The 15,505-nt window shown below is 40.8% G+C and overlaps 2 protein-coding genes across 2 annotated transcripts; one reads left to right on the top strand and one right to left on the bottom strand.

Moving 5' to 3' along the window:
• Nucleotide 1: 1 nt before the first annotated feature.
• On the bottom strand, nucleotides 2-9,074 carry actl6a (actin-like 6A). The gene is made up of 14 exons (XM_072389466.1): nucleotides 8,891-9,074; nucleotides 6,823-6,899; nucleotides 5,699-5,873; nucleotides 3,974-4,074; nucleotides 3,582-3,679; nucleotides 3,315-3,409; nucleotides 2,533-2,639; nucleotides 2,366-2,455; nucleotides 2,206-2,267; nucleotides 1,787-1,901; nucleotides 1,579-1,659; nucleotides 963-1,058; nucleotides 759-845; nucleotides 2-618 (listed from the first exon to the last, which is right to left on the bottom strand). Exons 1-14 carry the CDS (start codon nucleotides 8,913-8,915, stop codon nucleotides 538-540), a joined length of 1,290 nt encoding a protein of 429 aa, XP_072245567.1. The 5' UTR covers nucleotides 8,916-9,074; the 3' UTR covers nucleotides 2-537.
• Nucleotides 9,070-12,468, top strand: aldh7a1 (aldehyde dehydrogenase 7 family, member A1). Its single transcript, XM_072389465.1, has 2 exons — nucleotides 9,070-9,157; nucleotides 10,500-12,468. Exon 2 carries the CDS (start codon nucleotides 10,505-10,507, stop codon nucleotides 12,131-12,133), a length of 1,629 nt encoding a protein of 542 aa, XP_072245566.1. The 5' UTR covers nucleotides 9,070-9,157; nucleotides 10,500-10,504; the 3' UTR covers nucleotides 12,134-12,468.
• Nucleotides 12,469-15,505: the final 3,037 nt, after the last annotated feature.

The raw sequence follows: 15,505 nt of genomic DNA, 5'->3' as shown, positions 1-15,505 counted from the left end.
CAAAAAAATGACTTTATTTTGAAAAGACCGTGTGCAGGCAATGACAAGTAAAAGTGAAAATTAAATACAGATAAATTTTAGTTGACAAGTTAATAAGGACAGGTAAGAACTAACTTGTTGCTGTTCTGAAGAAGAGTTTACCTGCTTCACAGAAAGGGAGTTGAACAAAGGACTATTTAGGCCATATGGTCTGTTCTTTCCTCATACACCAGACACAACACAATGTTCTCAAAATTTTTTGTTTTGTTTTGGTGACTGTAGTCTCCCAGTGTAATCAGAAACATGCCTTTTCTTTTTGATGATGCAATGTTTTCCCCCAACATTTAAAAAAGTTAAGGCAACTGACTGACTGTATGCTCAGAAATTAAGGACTTCAGAGTGTAGCTGTTCGATTTCCTCAACAAGTCCCAGACGAGCCTATGAAGCAACTCCGTTTTTAAAAACAAATCGTACAAAATGAGAACGGGGGTGTTCCTCAGTCCGGGTCAGAGGGGAACGCTTGACAATGTTGAGCTTGTGGCAGAGAAGGGTGTCAAATCAAGGGCACTTCCTGTCCACACACTGCTTCCCACCCTCCTCGTACTCTTGTTTAGAAATCCACATCTGCTGGAAGGTTCCCTGGAAAACAGAAAACATGCCGTCAAGCATTAGGAGGATGTAGACACGTGAGATTAATTGTCACACTGCTCTTTTTACTGTGGCAAGAATTACATTCTGAATCAGAACTATTTTGTAATTGGGCCTCTGTGTGTCCTTACAAGTGAAGCCAGGATGGAGCCTCCTATCCAGGCACTGAACCGGCGCTCCACAGTGGTGCTGTTGGCAATCAGCTTCAGCCTCATACTCTGCAAACACAGAGCAGCAGTGTTGCATTTTTAGAAATCGCATGTCGACATCCAACAGAATTGTGTTCTGACTTTAGGCCTCGGATGTTAACATAAATGTATTTAGCAGATTCTCACTGGGGGTGTTTTCTGGGATAGTTCTCTGTTCAGTCGGTCAGTGAAGCCCTGAATGAGCGTGTTTCCTCCTGACACCACCACGCTGCCGTACAGACCCTGAAATACACAAGGAAGGTGAGGAAGTGAGTTTCTGATCTTAAAAGCAGTCAAAAGTAGAGGAACCTAACCTGAGAGTGGAGAGCAAATGCTGTGATTTAAATTTACAATCAGTTAGTTTCAGGAATTATTCTAATTAAATACCTTTGTCAACATCACTTAAACATGCTCCTACCAAAGATCAGGGGAGACTATTACAGTCTGTATTAGAAATATCACATAACTGAAGGGTTTCCAAACTTCTCTGCTTCTGGCCCCCAAAATAACAGTGCCAAACGCATTGTAACCCCCCCTTTATCTCCGTAAGTGGTTTAAACAGCCAAATGTGGACACAAAAAAAGTAAAAAAAACATCTCATTTATCTTTTGTGACCTGTAAAATTAAAACATGACATTCTTAAATCTTTTCAAATGTCTTTCCTTTAGCTCATCTTTTTTCTTTGCGCATTTTCTTGAATTGGGACCAACTTAACTAATAAGGAAAAAAATAATAAAAAAATCTTTAACATGCCAATACTCACTGGTCGAATATCAATGTCACACATTCCTACACTTGTTGTCACCACATGGCCAACTCCTAACATGGTGTTCCCAGAAAGGCCCTGAAAGGGATTAGACCAAACAAGAACATTTTTATTCGCATAACGGCGACTCACTGAAGTAAAAGCATTTAAACACTTCTTTAATACATTATTCAAAGCAGTTCCTGCGTGCGCTTCGAGCGCATACCTTGGCATTAGAGGGGTCGAACAGCCCCTCTGGGATCTTTAGCCTCTCAGCCCCAAAGTCACAGTTGTAGCCATTGGGCAGCTCGTAGTGCACCGTGGGCATTTGGGCAGCAACTCTGAACAGAAGATGAGCAACTTGTGAGATGATTTATTACCTTTAGAATGCAAACCTCTACAGATTCTGTAGTACATAAACTAGAATAATGCATCTGAAGCTGGTCATCTGTATAATAATTCATCCCCCACTCTATTTGTAGCTGTAACTAAAAGCTATACAGAGAAAGTCTCGGGAAAACACCTTTTTGTGAACATGCAGCTCAGATACTTCAGGTTTTAATGACTGCTGTCATTGGTTATTTGAACCTATTAAAACATCGTCCAAACATAATGAGAATGAATAAAGTTAAACAATGCTCTTACTGTTCATCGTATGGAGAGTCTGATACTTGCAGCACAGATGCCTGGAAGTCCTGGATCACACACTGCAAAGAGTAATGTGCACAAAACGCTACGCATCGAATTCACACCCACCAAAGACATTATCATCGCTACGCTGCAAAATAAAGAGCAGGCTGCCTACATTACACATGTAGTTGTGCCAGGAGCGCGTGACTTGAGGTAGTTTCTCCTTTTTCTTCCAGCTGGCTGGGGCTCCCTCCCGCACTGCATCCTGTAACCAATACACACGGTAAATACTTGGCGAAATGTGTCAAATGAAGCAAAAATACTTTGAAATGTGTGATTCACCTTCGACGCAATCATGTAAGGAGGGATTATTTCAACATTCAACTCTTGAAACAGCTCCCTGCACTGCATGCTCATGAAGTCACCAGCCAGGGGAGATTTGACAATGCCTGTTGGAGAAAGCAAATAAAGCATCTTCAAAGTTCATTTGGAAAGGTGAAGGACCAAACTTAAGATCATCATTTTCCCTATAACAGAACAAACACTTTTCACGCTCAATCAACTAGATAACCATGTCTGTTATGTTTTAACAACCAAGTTTAGCATTTAAACGGAATTATTATTCAGGGTGGGGCTGTTAAGAGTGGTGTATGAGTACCCAGGCAGCTACCCAATGAACAAGCACAGTGTCCTTGAGCTCAGCATGTGATGTCTGCCACCCAGAAACAAAGACTAGTAGTCCATAGACCAATGAGTGATGTTGCAGTGGTCATTTCTTCTTGAGATTAATTGAGATTATTTTCAAATAGAGGTAAAATTGCTGAACATTGTCAGAACGAACAGTAGAGAATATCAAGCCTGGTGAGTCGTTAAAGAACAAATGTTCAGCTACCACAAAACTGAAGTAGGCGAGCATGTGTAAGAGTTGCCAAATGGCTGAACTACTTTCTCCAACCAGAAGATGGCAACAAAGTAGGAAGAAGAGAAGAACTTGCATATTTGGGATTTAGACGACTTCTATTGGTTATCTTAGATCATGAATTTCATCTCTGGTTTACATGTAACCCAAGTAAAATATTCAGATTACTTTCTGATTCAGCGAGTGATTCAAATGAAGGGGTCACCTTGCTGCAAGACGTAGCCGTCGTGTACTGGAATAGCTGTGGTGTGTGTGGCTCCACTGTCCAGGACCAGGCCTGTAGACCGGCCATTGGCAAAGCTTGGATTTTCAAAGTAAAGGTAACACGACATGATTCAACATGCATAATGATCTAAGCAGATTTGTCACGAGATGTAAGTCCAATACCATTACCAAACAATAAAGTGACTTAAATCAACTCTGCAGGCTCTGTCAAATCTTTTTGGGGATGAAACAGAACGGTAAAGGATACGCAGACAGCACCGCTGATTTACAGAGGAAAAAGGCGGGAATGTTGTAATGCTCAAACATCAGCTCGGTTAGTTTCTCCCGCTTTGCTCGTGTGTTCCACTGCAAAGACAAAGCAGACGTTAGCGCACTTACAACAAACTGTCACCGTCGGATACATACAAACTACTATAAATCCAGTAAATAAACTACGGTTCAGATCCATACCTCACCACACCCTGATTACAGCTGAAACACAAATCATCTCAAAGATCACCAGCTTCCACAGGACTCAGATTTAGCAGCAAGTTGCGTCTGGCCATTAAAGTTTGACTTAATGAAGATGGTTTTGCCTCAGCAAAACAACAGAATGTATCAATGATGTTCAGGCTCCAGCTGAAAGAAAAACAAACTCACCGAAGCTTCTGACATGAGCACAGGATGCAGGCTGGGTTCAGACTTGAAGTGCATCTTGTATGTGTGATCCAAAATGGCCTGGAAACTGTCCCAGTCCTCAACTGTAAGTCAAAGTCAAATCTATTTGCATTGCGCATTTCATAGACGAAACAATTCAAAGTGCTTTACATAAAAAAAAAAAGTATTAAGAAGAAGAAGCATTAAAATATGTAAAAGAATATAAAAAGAAAGAAAGAAAATAATTCAAATGAATAAAAACAAGCAACAGTCTAGAAAAGAATTAGAAGAAGAACTGTAGGCGAGGTGGTGGAGAAAACAAGAGCATCGTTAACTGTCACATTAGTGTGAAATGATTATCGATTACCGATTTTGGGGGATACAAAAGACAGGTTACTGCCAAAGTTACACAACGTTCCACCCTTAGTTTTGAGAAAATATGTGCCGTTATGGGAGGAATTTTTACACAAGAGGTTCTGCTCTGCTCACACGCAGACATTCCCAGAGCAAAGCAGTTACCATATGCCCTTACTGTGTAAATGCACTGCATTTGCGGCTTTACAACTCAATATCGCAAAAAAAAAGAAAGAAAGCGCTCTCTTTTTTCATAGTCTCGGCTGGGTCAGCTGGCAGAGAAATTAGAGTAATGACAAATTTTTTTTTAGATAACAATTTGAGCGCCAGGCACCAGTGTTCCAGGCCAGCCCTCTAAGGGAGCTGGTGGTCCCACTGTGCTGTTCTGCTGCAATTAAGATGGGTGTCACGCTCGTCTCTAAATAGCCAAGCAGACAAACTCCACTGGACCAAATTCTGATGAGCACCATCAGCTTATCCGGTTGCCTGTTTCACATCTGCTGTTGCAAATACCTGCAATGCATTTGCAGCCATGATGTTCCTCTGAGTAATGCTGAAACCAGTGGCGGATGCCACAATTACACATAAGAGAAAATCTGTGAGTGCCACGAATGTTAATGCCAATTTAAAATCATTAAAATATAGATCAGATTGAGACCCTATAACATCGAAGACCCTATAACGATTGTTTTTAGGGCAAGTGAGCGTTTAACTCAGTTCGGCGCCAATAATAGCTCTGGAAACGTGTCACGCATCTGGCTTTGGATGTTTGACATAAGCACAGTTTAGGCAGAGAAGGAAAATACAAGCACTTGAGAACAGACATGGTTGTAAACCAAAGATTCAAAGATGCTATCTTTATTCTATATTCTATCAAAACGACACCAAATGAACTCGATAATGAGCTGCCTTGGGCTTCAAATACTCTCATCAATATTTATGATGAACAGCAGTCATCTGTACGTCAGTTATGGCTGTGACGAGCTCACCTACGAAGTCGGCAGTCGCATCAAAACAGCGTAATTATGGATATGGTTCATGCTGGATTATAAATATGCATTGCTGAGTTTGCGTCAAGGACTTGTGTCATCGTTTCAAACAACCTATATACTGCATGCTCATTTCTATAACCTAAATGTATCCTTTTTCAGTAAACAGTTCGTTCATCCATTTTCTATAATCCAACTCAGGGTCACTGGGGGGGGGGGCCTGGAGCGTATCCCAGCCGTCATTGGATGGGAGGCGGACACTCTGGACAGATTACGTTCATTATATTTGGAAGAACTCCACCTGTCTAAGCTATCACGTTTGAATCAATCATTCTCACGGTCAAGGACAGGGCGGCAAAATAAAGTGACAACATTGAAAACTCACTCATGCCATTTTTGAGTGGAGACATGACCTCCATGTTCTCTCTGGGTACCCTCAGTTGATTGGTATCGATGTAGTAGGTGGTGCCGCTCTGCTTGCCCTTGTCACCGTCAGTCTCCATAGGTGTGCTGCCATCCTCCCGGTCAAGAGTTACACCTATGACTGTGGGAAAGTCCGCCTGGACCGAGACAAAATTCAACACAACACAAGTCAAGACACGCTGTCACACGCTCCGTTTTACAAGCGTCAGCTTCCTGACAGTGATGGGGAAAAAAAATAATAAAAAATTTCTGTACAAATCCTCAGTGCGCTGCTCATCACCCAAACTGAACAAATTTCCACTTTTGTGAAACACTGAGGTGCTGAAACGTTAAGCAATACTCATCTGATTATTGGGAAACACATTACAGTCATTTGGAATCTCTAAAAAGTACCTGCTTCAAATCTTTAGCTTACAAGTTTGCATTGACCTATTCATCGTGTAATAAAAGAAGAAAAACTTTTCTCTGTGATCAAAGTTGTGTGTCACAGTGTTTCCTACAGGTCCAAATTATACTTGAGTGGGATTAATTCCACAATGTTTTACTGGTTTGTGTCCTTTGTGAACAGTGGCAATTTAATGTGTCAACTGTTCAAAAGGGACCGTATTGATTTCAACGACCCCAACTAACATGATTACAATGGCGTGCTCCTAAAGCAACCAGTTATGCTAAACCATGCCAGTGTTAGAGTGTGGCTGTGGTGGTGGGCAGCACACACATCACTGTTGAGACCAAAGGACAAACCAGGAGAACGGAGAGAGCCCAGAATAAGGGGGGCAACTGTTAGACTGCTATGATCAAGAAGACCTGCGATGCTCATAAAGCTATCTGCACAAAATCAGTGTCCGATTGACAAATGAAAATGTAATCACTGGCTGGGGCGCTTTATTCACATCAACATCGCCACCTAAAATGCGCAAAACCCTAAACGGAGGAGTGCTCCAAAAATGATCAAAACTTCATTTATGGCGTCTGTCTCCTGGGCGAGAGTCCTCATTTCTTGACACTGATGTACCACCACAGGGAAGGTGAAAACACAGAGGAAGCAAAGACAGTTAATTAGGTCACTTGAGTGGATCCATTTACCTTGGGACAGTCTTCTCCTGCGTAGCCGGCTCTCACAGAATAAGAGCCAATGTCGAACACCAGAGCTCCCACCTCATCTGCAGATATGAGGCAAGCATACAAATGTGATTCAAACTGTGAAAAATAACATGAAGCAATGTGGAAAAACTTTGTGTACTTCATGATTCAATAGCTTGTAGAGGCACCTTTAGCTGCATCAAATTACTCATCTGTAGGACACTAAGTCCTACAGTCCTACACTTTGTCCTGCTCTTCTTAATAATGTTGCTTCAATTAATTGAGGTTTGTGGGCATTTGTTTATGCACAGCTCTCTTGAGGTCCAAACACAGCAGTTTGCAACACTTAGATGATTTTTTTCAGCCATTTTGTAGCAGATTTGTTGATATGCTGTGGACCATTGTTCTGTTGCGTGATGCAGTTTGGACCAAACTTTAGCTGTCAAACAGATGGTTTTAATATTTGACTTTAGAGTACTTTGGAACACCGAGGAGTTCATGGTCGTCCTAATAATTGCAAAGCGTCCAGGTCATGTCGCTGCAAAACAGTCTCATCACTTTTCCACCACTGTGCTAGACCAAAAGTGGTGTTGTGCATTATGACATTTCCTCTTTAGTCTCATCTGTCAAAAGGACATTGGTTCATTGTTTCATAAATCATTTGTTCAGATGCAAACCTAAGTCTTCTTACTTTATAGTTTTAGAGAGAAGATGCACCCCCCCCCAACCACTGGCAACTGTTTTGATTGTTTTTAACAAGTGAATATTATTTTTCATTGAAGAATGATGGGATTCAAATTGCTTGACAATTGCCTCATAACCCTCACCAGACTGATGGACAGCAACAATTGCTTCTCCAAGATCACTGCTGATGCCTTTCCTCATTGACATTGCATTAACACAAACCTGCCTGCTTCAGGGCAGCAACTTCTAAAAGATTTGCTTTTTGTTAAGTAAATGGCATATTGTAATATGTCATATGTTGTTGTTCATCTGATGTTGTATATCCCTAATTCTAAGACCCAATAAGGACTAACCAATCTTATTTCATAATGTTCTGATGCAAAAAATTAGCTTAGAATTGAAGACGGTGTACTTGCTTTTTCACTTAACTGTAAAATGTCCACAGGTAATCAGAAACATTGATCTACATGAGTCATATATATTAGGCTGCCTGCAACAGTAACATGCAGATGTGTTGAACCAAAAAACAGGCAGACAGATAAATAGCTAAAATGCAGAACCTACAGACTGATCTCCCATCTGATATCACCAATAGTTTAAATGGTCTTTGAGAAATGTGCAACTCTGTTACTCAGAGTAAATATAGAATGTAGTGTGCAAATACACACAAAAAAGTAATCCCATACTCAAAGTTAAATTGTAAATAAACTTTTTTACTTCCAAGTTAAAGGTAAAACATATCCTATTATGTTCCCAAATCTTCTGCACTGAGTGTACTTGAAATGGTTTTTCAGCATTCCAAATTCAATGTTTTAACAACCATAAAACATATAAGGGCATAATGTTGCTGACATTGATGCATATTTACATTACAGTGTTGTGTTATCATGATCGTAGACAACAGCTACCACAGAATGATGCTCAACTCTAGTTCTACCATTACTTTTCTGAGAAAAATTAATGTCACCAGAAAGGAAAATAAACAGGGGGAAAGTGTTAAATACAGTTTAACATGCCTCATTGATCATGTGATCGTTGAAAGCCTCAAAGCGGACGTTATATCTATCAAACTGAACGGGATCATTTTGGAGCATGAGCTCGGCATGCTCACTTTCATTCATTTCCTTCTAGCTACCGGTGCTCCTTAACATGACTGTAACATAACCTAAGTCTCAGTCATAAGACGAAGAACTCCAAGCGATAATATAGTTTACATATTCTTAAACCAGAGACCATTGTAATGCCAGCAAGAGAGTATTTTTTGATCCATCGCAGAGCTAGACGTTAGCACAACTAGCATAGCTTGCTAACTACAAAGCTGGCTAAAGCTAGAGAAGAGGACAACGTGGGAAACATTTTAATTAGACTTAAATCAGGTCTCACTCACCGCCTCCGTACACTCCGCCACTCATCCTTTAACGCTTGATGGCTGAAAATGACTAAATAGAAACTATTATGGCAGAAGCACAACCGCAAAACGGTTAATAACAACAAAAGAAATCTGTTAGCATGGGTCAACCTAACAAAGCGGGCGCCACAGTGCGTCGCAGCTCTTGTCCAATCAGAATACAGTACAGCAGTAGTACTTCCGTTAAGTGACAGCATTTTCTTCCCTGCTCTGGAGTGGACGTGGCCTAGCTGATTTCATATCTACGTGAGTTAAAAACTAATCAAAAGTAGCACAAACTGACTTTTCAGGTTTATAAACTAATGTGCATATGCTGTAGCTGCAAGCTTGATTACAGTGTGGTGATGTTTGTGAGTATGACTTGCGGGACCTTGAGACACGGTCGTAAGTCTGAACAACATAGATCTCGGCGACCATGTCACCTCATGTTGGTAAAGAAGCAACTACACCATGTCGAATTCTGCGTGTTTGAACTCCTAAAATGCAAATTGCAGATTTGTTTTATAATTAACGTGCAGTGACCTTAGAGGTGACACTACTGTATAATTAATAAGCGTGAGTGCATTTAGTCCAGTGTTGTTCAAAGTTGGTTTTATTGCGCAAGCGCATTCGGTAGATATGGTTGAGTAAGTAACAGGTGTGACTTTAAAACCTTGGAGGCTATTTTGAGGCAAACGTGCAACTTCAAAGAACAGGTTTTATATATATATTTAAAAAAACACTAGCAACCTTTGCATGGTGCATAAGTTGTGTCGTGTATTTATTTACCTTTGCTGGGAATTTTCCATTCAAAAAGATTTTAAAGCTCTATTTTATGTATTTCCCTGTTAACTGCTTTTAGTAAACTAAATTCCATTTGCACAACATATCTGTAAAGTTAGGTAACAGAGAAACAAAACGTGAAGTCCAGGTGCTGGACCAGTGAATCTTTGTCATTGTGGGTTCATAAATTGTCATACAATTAATCCGTGATCAAAAAGAAAAAGCTGAAGATTGATTAAATGATTCACTGTTTCAGCTTTGATAGCAATGTTCCAGACTTAGACTATACGATATAAGATCATTTTATATCCAGTTTGTCAGTGAAAACTCCTATAATTTATTTTGTGCAGTCAAGTGAACATCTGTTCAACATATTTGTTTGCTGAAGGTCATGTGCACTTTATTCTGTGCTGGACTTTGTCACAGCTGAAGGTGTTGATGGGTTATTGTTTTCCCCCCTCCTAAGTTACTAATTTCAATGTTGAATTTGGCTCATTGTGGCTAAATCTACCTCAATCATTACTGCCTTAGTAATAATTTCAATAAGCAGTTTATTACTTAGTTAAGTTAAGAATGCAGCCATCATTAAGGCACCTGCACTCATCCTATTTCAAGTCAAAATGTCTTTGCACTATTTATATTATTGTATATAAAATTGTGACTATAAAAAAAACATTTTAGAAACTGATGGATCGCTACATAATAAGTGGTTGAAGTCTTTTGCAGGCCTCAATCTTGAGAGGAGATTTCTCTTTGAACAATTATTTATGAACGTCCTTCCAACATGTCAAATTAAATTTTAACTTTTTTTTTTTTTTTTCTCCAGCACCCATGCAGCACTGCTTGACTCTGACCCTTGCCCGGCGCAGCAGGCTCCTTTTGAGAAGTAAATTAGCATTTGTCCACTGCCAGCAGTCAGCAGCCATGTCAAGTCTTCTCATCAACCAACCCAAATACGCTTGGCTGAAAGAGCTGGGTTTGTCTGAGGATAACCATGGAGTTTACAACGGAAGCTGGGGAGGCAGCGGTGAGGTCATCACATCATACTGCCCTGCCAACAATGAGCCCATCGCCCGGGTTACTCAAGCTACTTTGGCAGAGTATGAAGAAACTGTCCAGAAGACCAGGGAAGCCTGGAAGTTGTGGGCAGATATTCCAGCTCCAAAACGAGGAGAGATTGTAAGGCAGATTGGGGATGCTTTAAGAAAGAAGATTAAAGTGCTTGGAAGCCTAGTTTCCCTTGAAATGGGCAAGATCTACGTTGAGGGGGTGGGTGAAGTTCAGGAGTATGTTGACGTCTGTGATTATGCTGTTGGCCTGTCTAGAATGATCGGTGGGCCTATCCTTCCTTCAGAAAGACCAGGCCATGCCCTCATTGAACAGTGGAACCCGGTTGGTCTCGTCGGCATCATCACTGCCTTCAACTTCCCTGTGGCTGTCTATGGTTGGAACAATGCCATCGCTCTGACCTGCGGTAATGTCTGCCTCTGGAAAGGTGCCCCAACCACTCCTCTCACAAGCGTTGCAGTTACCAAGATAGTGGCTGAGGTGCTGGAACAGAACAACCTGCCCGGTGCTATCTGCTCCATGACCTGTGGCGGCGCAGATATTGGCACTGCCATGGCGAAGGACGAGCGTGTGGATCTGGTGTCTTTCACTGGCAGCACCCACGTTGGCAAGATGGTAGCCATGATGGTACAAGAAAGGTTTGGACGCAAACTGCTAGAGCTTGGAGGAAACAATGCCATCATCGTGTTTGAGGATGCAGACCTGAACCTTGTGGTGCCATCTGCTGTGTTTGCTTCTGTTGGAACCGCTGGTCAGCGTTGCACCACGACCAGGAGACTGATGCTGCACGAGAGCGTCCATGACGCAGTGGTTGAGAGGATTGCAAAGGCTTACAAGCAAGTTCGTATTGGAGACCCCTGGGACCCCAGCACCCTTTATGGCCCTCTGCACACCAAACAAGCAGTGGACCAGTATCTGGCTGCTATTGAGCAGGCCAAGAAGCAGGGTGGCACTCTGGTCTGTGGAGGAAAGGTGATGGACCGCCCTGGAAACTATGTCGAGCCCACGATCATCACAGGACTGGCTCATGACGCACCCATCGTCCATACTGAAACCTTCGTCCCCATCCTCTATGTCCTCAAGTTCAAGACGGAAGAGGAGGCGTTTGCCTGGAACAACGAAGTCCAGCAGGGTCTATCCAGCAGCATCTTCACCAAAGATTTGGGCAGAGTTTTCCGCTGGCTGGGTCCCAAAGGATCCGACTGTGGTATTGTGAATGTCAACATTCCCACAAGTGGAGCTGAGATCGGAGGAGCCTTCGGTGGTGAGAAACACACAGGAGGTGGAAGAGAGTCAGGCAGTGACTCTTGGAAGCAATACATGAGGCGTTCAACATGCACAATAAACTACAGCAAGGATCTTCCTCTGGCCCAGGGCATCAAATTTGAATGAAGCCTTCAAGTGTCTTTCTGTTCAAGCTCAAAGGACAACACTAAATAATTTCATGGCAGTGTTGCCAAAAGCAGTGTTTTTCATTAAATAAAACCTCAAAATTTAAATTTAAGAAAACAATTAGAATAATTTTGAATGTCTTTATTTGTAGTTGTTGATGCTAATCTTGGATTTGAAACTTTCAAAAGTTTTATGTTAAAGGTCAAATGCTATTCCTTCAAATGTTGATGCACATTTTTCTATAAGCACTTAACAGCTTGTGAGCAAGATCACTGTACCTGATACTTTATACTGTAAAAGAATAAATAAATCTTACCTTTATTTTGGAAGAAAAATTGCAGTGGACAGTATTTATTTATTTGAAGATCCTGACAGACTATACGAAGCCACTGTTTATGAAATTTACCACATGAAACAATGGCTACTTCAGCCAGCTCTCAGAAATTGTGGATTTAGATAGATAGTCTATGAAATCATTTGGATTTTAAGTCGGATATGGTACTAGATTTTGTATTAATTCCCATACTTTTCCCTGCCCTTTCTGAAAATTGGTGCTGGAAATAATTAAAGAATATTTTTAAAAAAAACTCAAAGACAACCAGGTAAATGGGTGCGAGAGTTGCATCCAAAGAGGGACATCGTGTTAATACAACCTCTCAGCAAATAATTAGAAGATGTGAAGAAAACACATAAACCTACAATGCATCAGAACTTTATAGATATTAGTAGCTAAGCTAGCTAAGCTAAACGAACATTAACTGTATTGGAGACTAATAACAGTTTGGTTGTAGTTGTTGACCACTGCTGTTATTAAGTGGACATATTGGAAATATGAGCTTTGCTTGTGGCTATTAAAAACAAAGAGATTTTTGCTTAAAGGGATTGATTCAGTCAAAGTATAGTGATTGCAGGCAGGTGCCCTTTCAAATAAGCTGTATTTATGCTAGATTCATTCACACATGACCAAAGACATGGAACATGGAATAACTGTAAAATTAACCTATACTTCATCTTAGAATATATGACAACCATGAACTATATCTTTAATGATGACCAGAAGTTATATTTGATGAAAAAAATACATATATTCTGAAAGTTTGGACACACCCACTCATTCATCTCACTCAAGACAAGCTGTCCAAGAAAGCTAATAAACTACACAATTACAGAAAACCTAACAAACTTATTCCTATTTTATTTCGGAGCTCTGTTGAACTCTAAATCCTAGTTGTTTTTTTTCACTCTGCCGGTGATGACGGATGCAGCGATTTTTTTTTGGTTTTAGTTTTTTGTTTCTTCTGTAATAAGAAAGCTTTGAGTCTCCATAATGGCAAGGACTCGCTTCCTTGGCCTTTATTCAGTTCATTTAGTTTAATATTTTAAATTCTTGCAAGAATTGATTCTATAAAACGTAGCTGCATCACATTATTTGTGATGGTTAAGGTGAGTGTTTGGTATTCTGATGAAAAGATAAAAGAGATACATTAGTGATTACTTGACCATGCAGCTACCCCGGAATAATTATTTCAGATGGTAGCGTGCAGTTTCCGTATCTTATTTAGTCATTTCTTTAACAGTAATGTAGAAATCAGCTCTGTCCCTTTAATGAAAATACTACTCCATCTCCCAACCTCGGTGGCCAACCCCATATGCTCACCCTCCCACTCCGCAGCTCTCCACCTCATACTCCTGCTCTGCCTTTCTCTCCATTTACTGCTTCTCCTAGCAGCATCTACACTCACTGCTGAAAGGAAGAAGTGAAACCACAGCGCTGTGTGCGACTCATAATCCATGCCATTTAGGACGTATGCAGAAAACGCCCACTTCCCCTGCAACTCCTCTGCGCTGGAAGAAGGTAGAAAAGCTTTAATTGTTTTTTTTTAAATATATTTGGGTTGTTTGGGGATTTATCTTCTTTTTTTAATCAACACAGTAGTTTTCATGTGATGTTATTCATCTGTGATGTTCTGCTACAGCATCACAACAGCCAGACTAACGCGTTACATTTAGATAAAAGTATCCAAATTAACATTCCTCCTGTTTGGAAAAATACATTTCGACAAATCCGGAGAGCATTGTTTCTGGTTATGAGGTATTTACTTGAAAGTGAAACTTCAGTTAAAACAGATAAAAGATTCGTAGATCTTAAAACAGTTTAACAGCAACTGCAGGACTATCAGAGGAACGCTGTGTAACTGTGGCATTTTAGGTGAGCTTGTCAAACTCATCTGTAAAGGGTTGTATTTGGTTTTCAGGCAGCTGGGAGGTAACACCTTGGTCTTATCTCACGTTCACAACCTGTGGTGCACCAAAATGTCAAGTAAAATAATTATGGGCTCGTGGTAATAAATTAATAATCATCTGGTATCATAGTGGCGCAGCTGTGATGGGAGGCATTTGAAAAGGGTGGCATTAGCACACCAGGGTTGTTCCTCACTTCCTTTAATTTTCCCCCTCCCGAGACATAGCTTGTGCGATTCACTTCTTAAGAAACTCGGAGCATGTCAGTTCATGCTTTTTGACGCTCACTGTACCCCTGGTTTACAGAAGTGTCTGGGATTCCCCTAAACTGAAACAATCTCACTTCTTCACTTTGCACATTTCCTCTGCAGCTTCTCCCTGAAACAAAAGCTCCACTTCACTGACGCCCTCATTCAGACGTTAAACCGACGTTTTGTCAAATTTTGCACGACAGATTTTTGATTTTTTTTTCTCCAAAGGAACACATGATACGATAGACACTGCCTCCAGTTTTACAATGTAATTTCAACACATGCCAGCATGAAAATGTGTTTTTTTATATAAACTACATATATATTTGTGCTGATATGGGTAGGTTAGTCATTCTGTTTAAAATAATGTACGCACACAAGACTTCAGAATTGTTGCTCGACCAAAAAAAGTATTACCCCGAAAGTTATCATGATAACAATTATGAGCAGGTGTCGCAGCATCTACTTAAAACTTCTTTGTAGCATGTTCATGCTTCTGTCTCACTCTTGTCACGTTGTGCAGCAGCTGTAGTCGAAACAAACCCGACTCTATGTCCTGCAGCATTATCGCAGAAATGATGAGGGCTCTTCACCAAGCTGCCGCTGTGATAGTCTCTCATGGACCAACAATAGCACCGAGATTAGACAAGAACTCAGCACAGGGGCAGAGTAAACCGCTTGTAGTTGTAGTGCTGGTCCAAATTATTGGCACACAAACTTTTAAGCACGATGAAGATCCTTCAGAAATAAATAGCAACCAAGCAGTTCTGCCAAGATGTAGAAAAAACCTTTGAACATTTGGTGATAAGAAGGCGAACACGAAATGCACCCATTTATCGCCATCTTTCACTAAGAGGAGAGTGTAGAAAACATAGATGGC

The sequence above is a fragment of the Leuresthes tenuis genome, unplaced genomic scaffold (genome assembly GCF_036924035.1).
Source record: "Leuresthes tenuis unplaced genomic scaffold, fLeuTen1.0.hap1 SCAF_7, whole genome shotgun sequence".
Lineage (NCBI taxonomy): Eukaryota > Metazoa > Chordata > Actinopteri > Atheriniformes > Atherinopsidae > Leuresthes > Leuresthes tenuis.
Note: the sequence above shows the minus strand (reverse complement) of the source record. Positions and strands in the feature narration are given on the sequence as shown.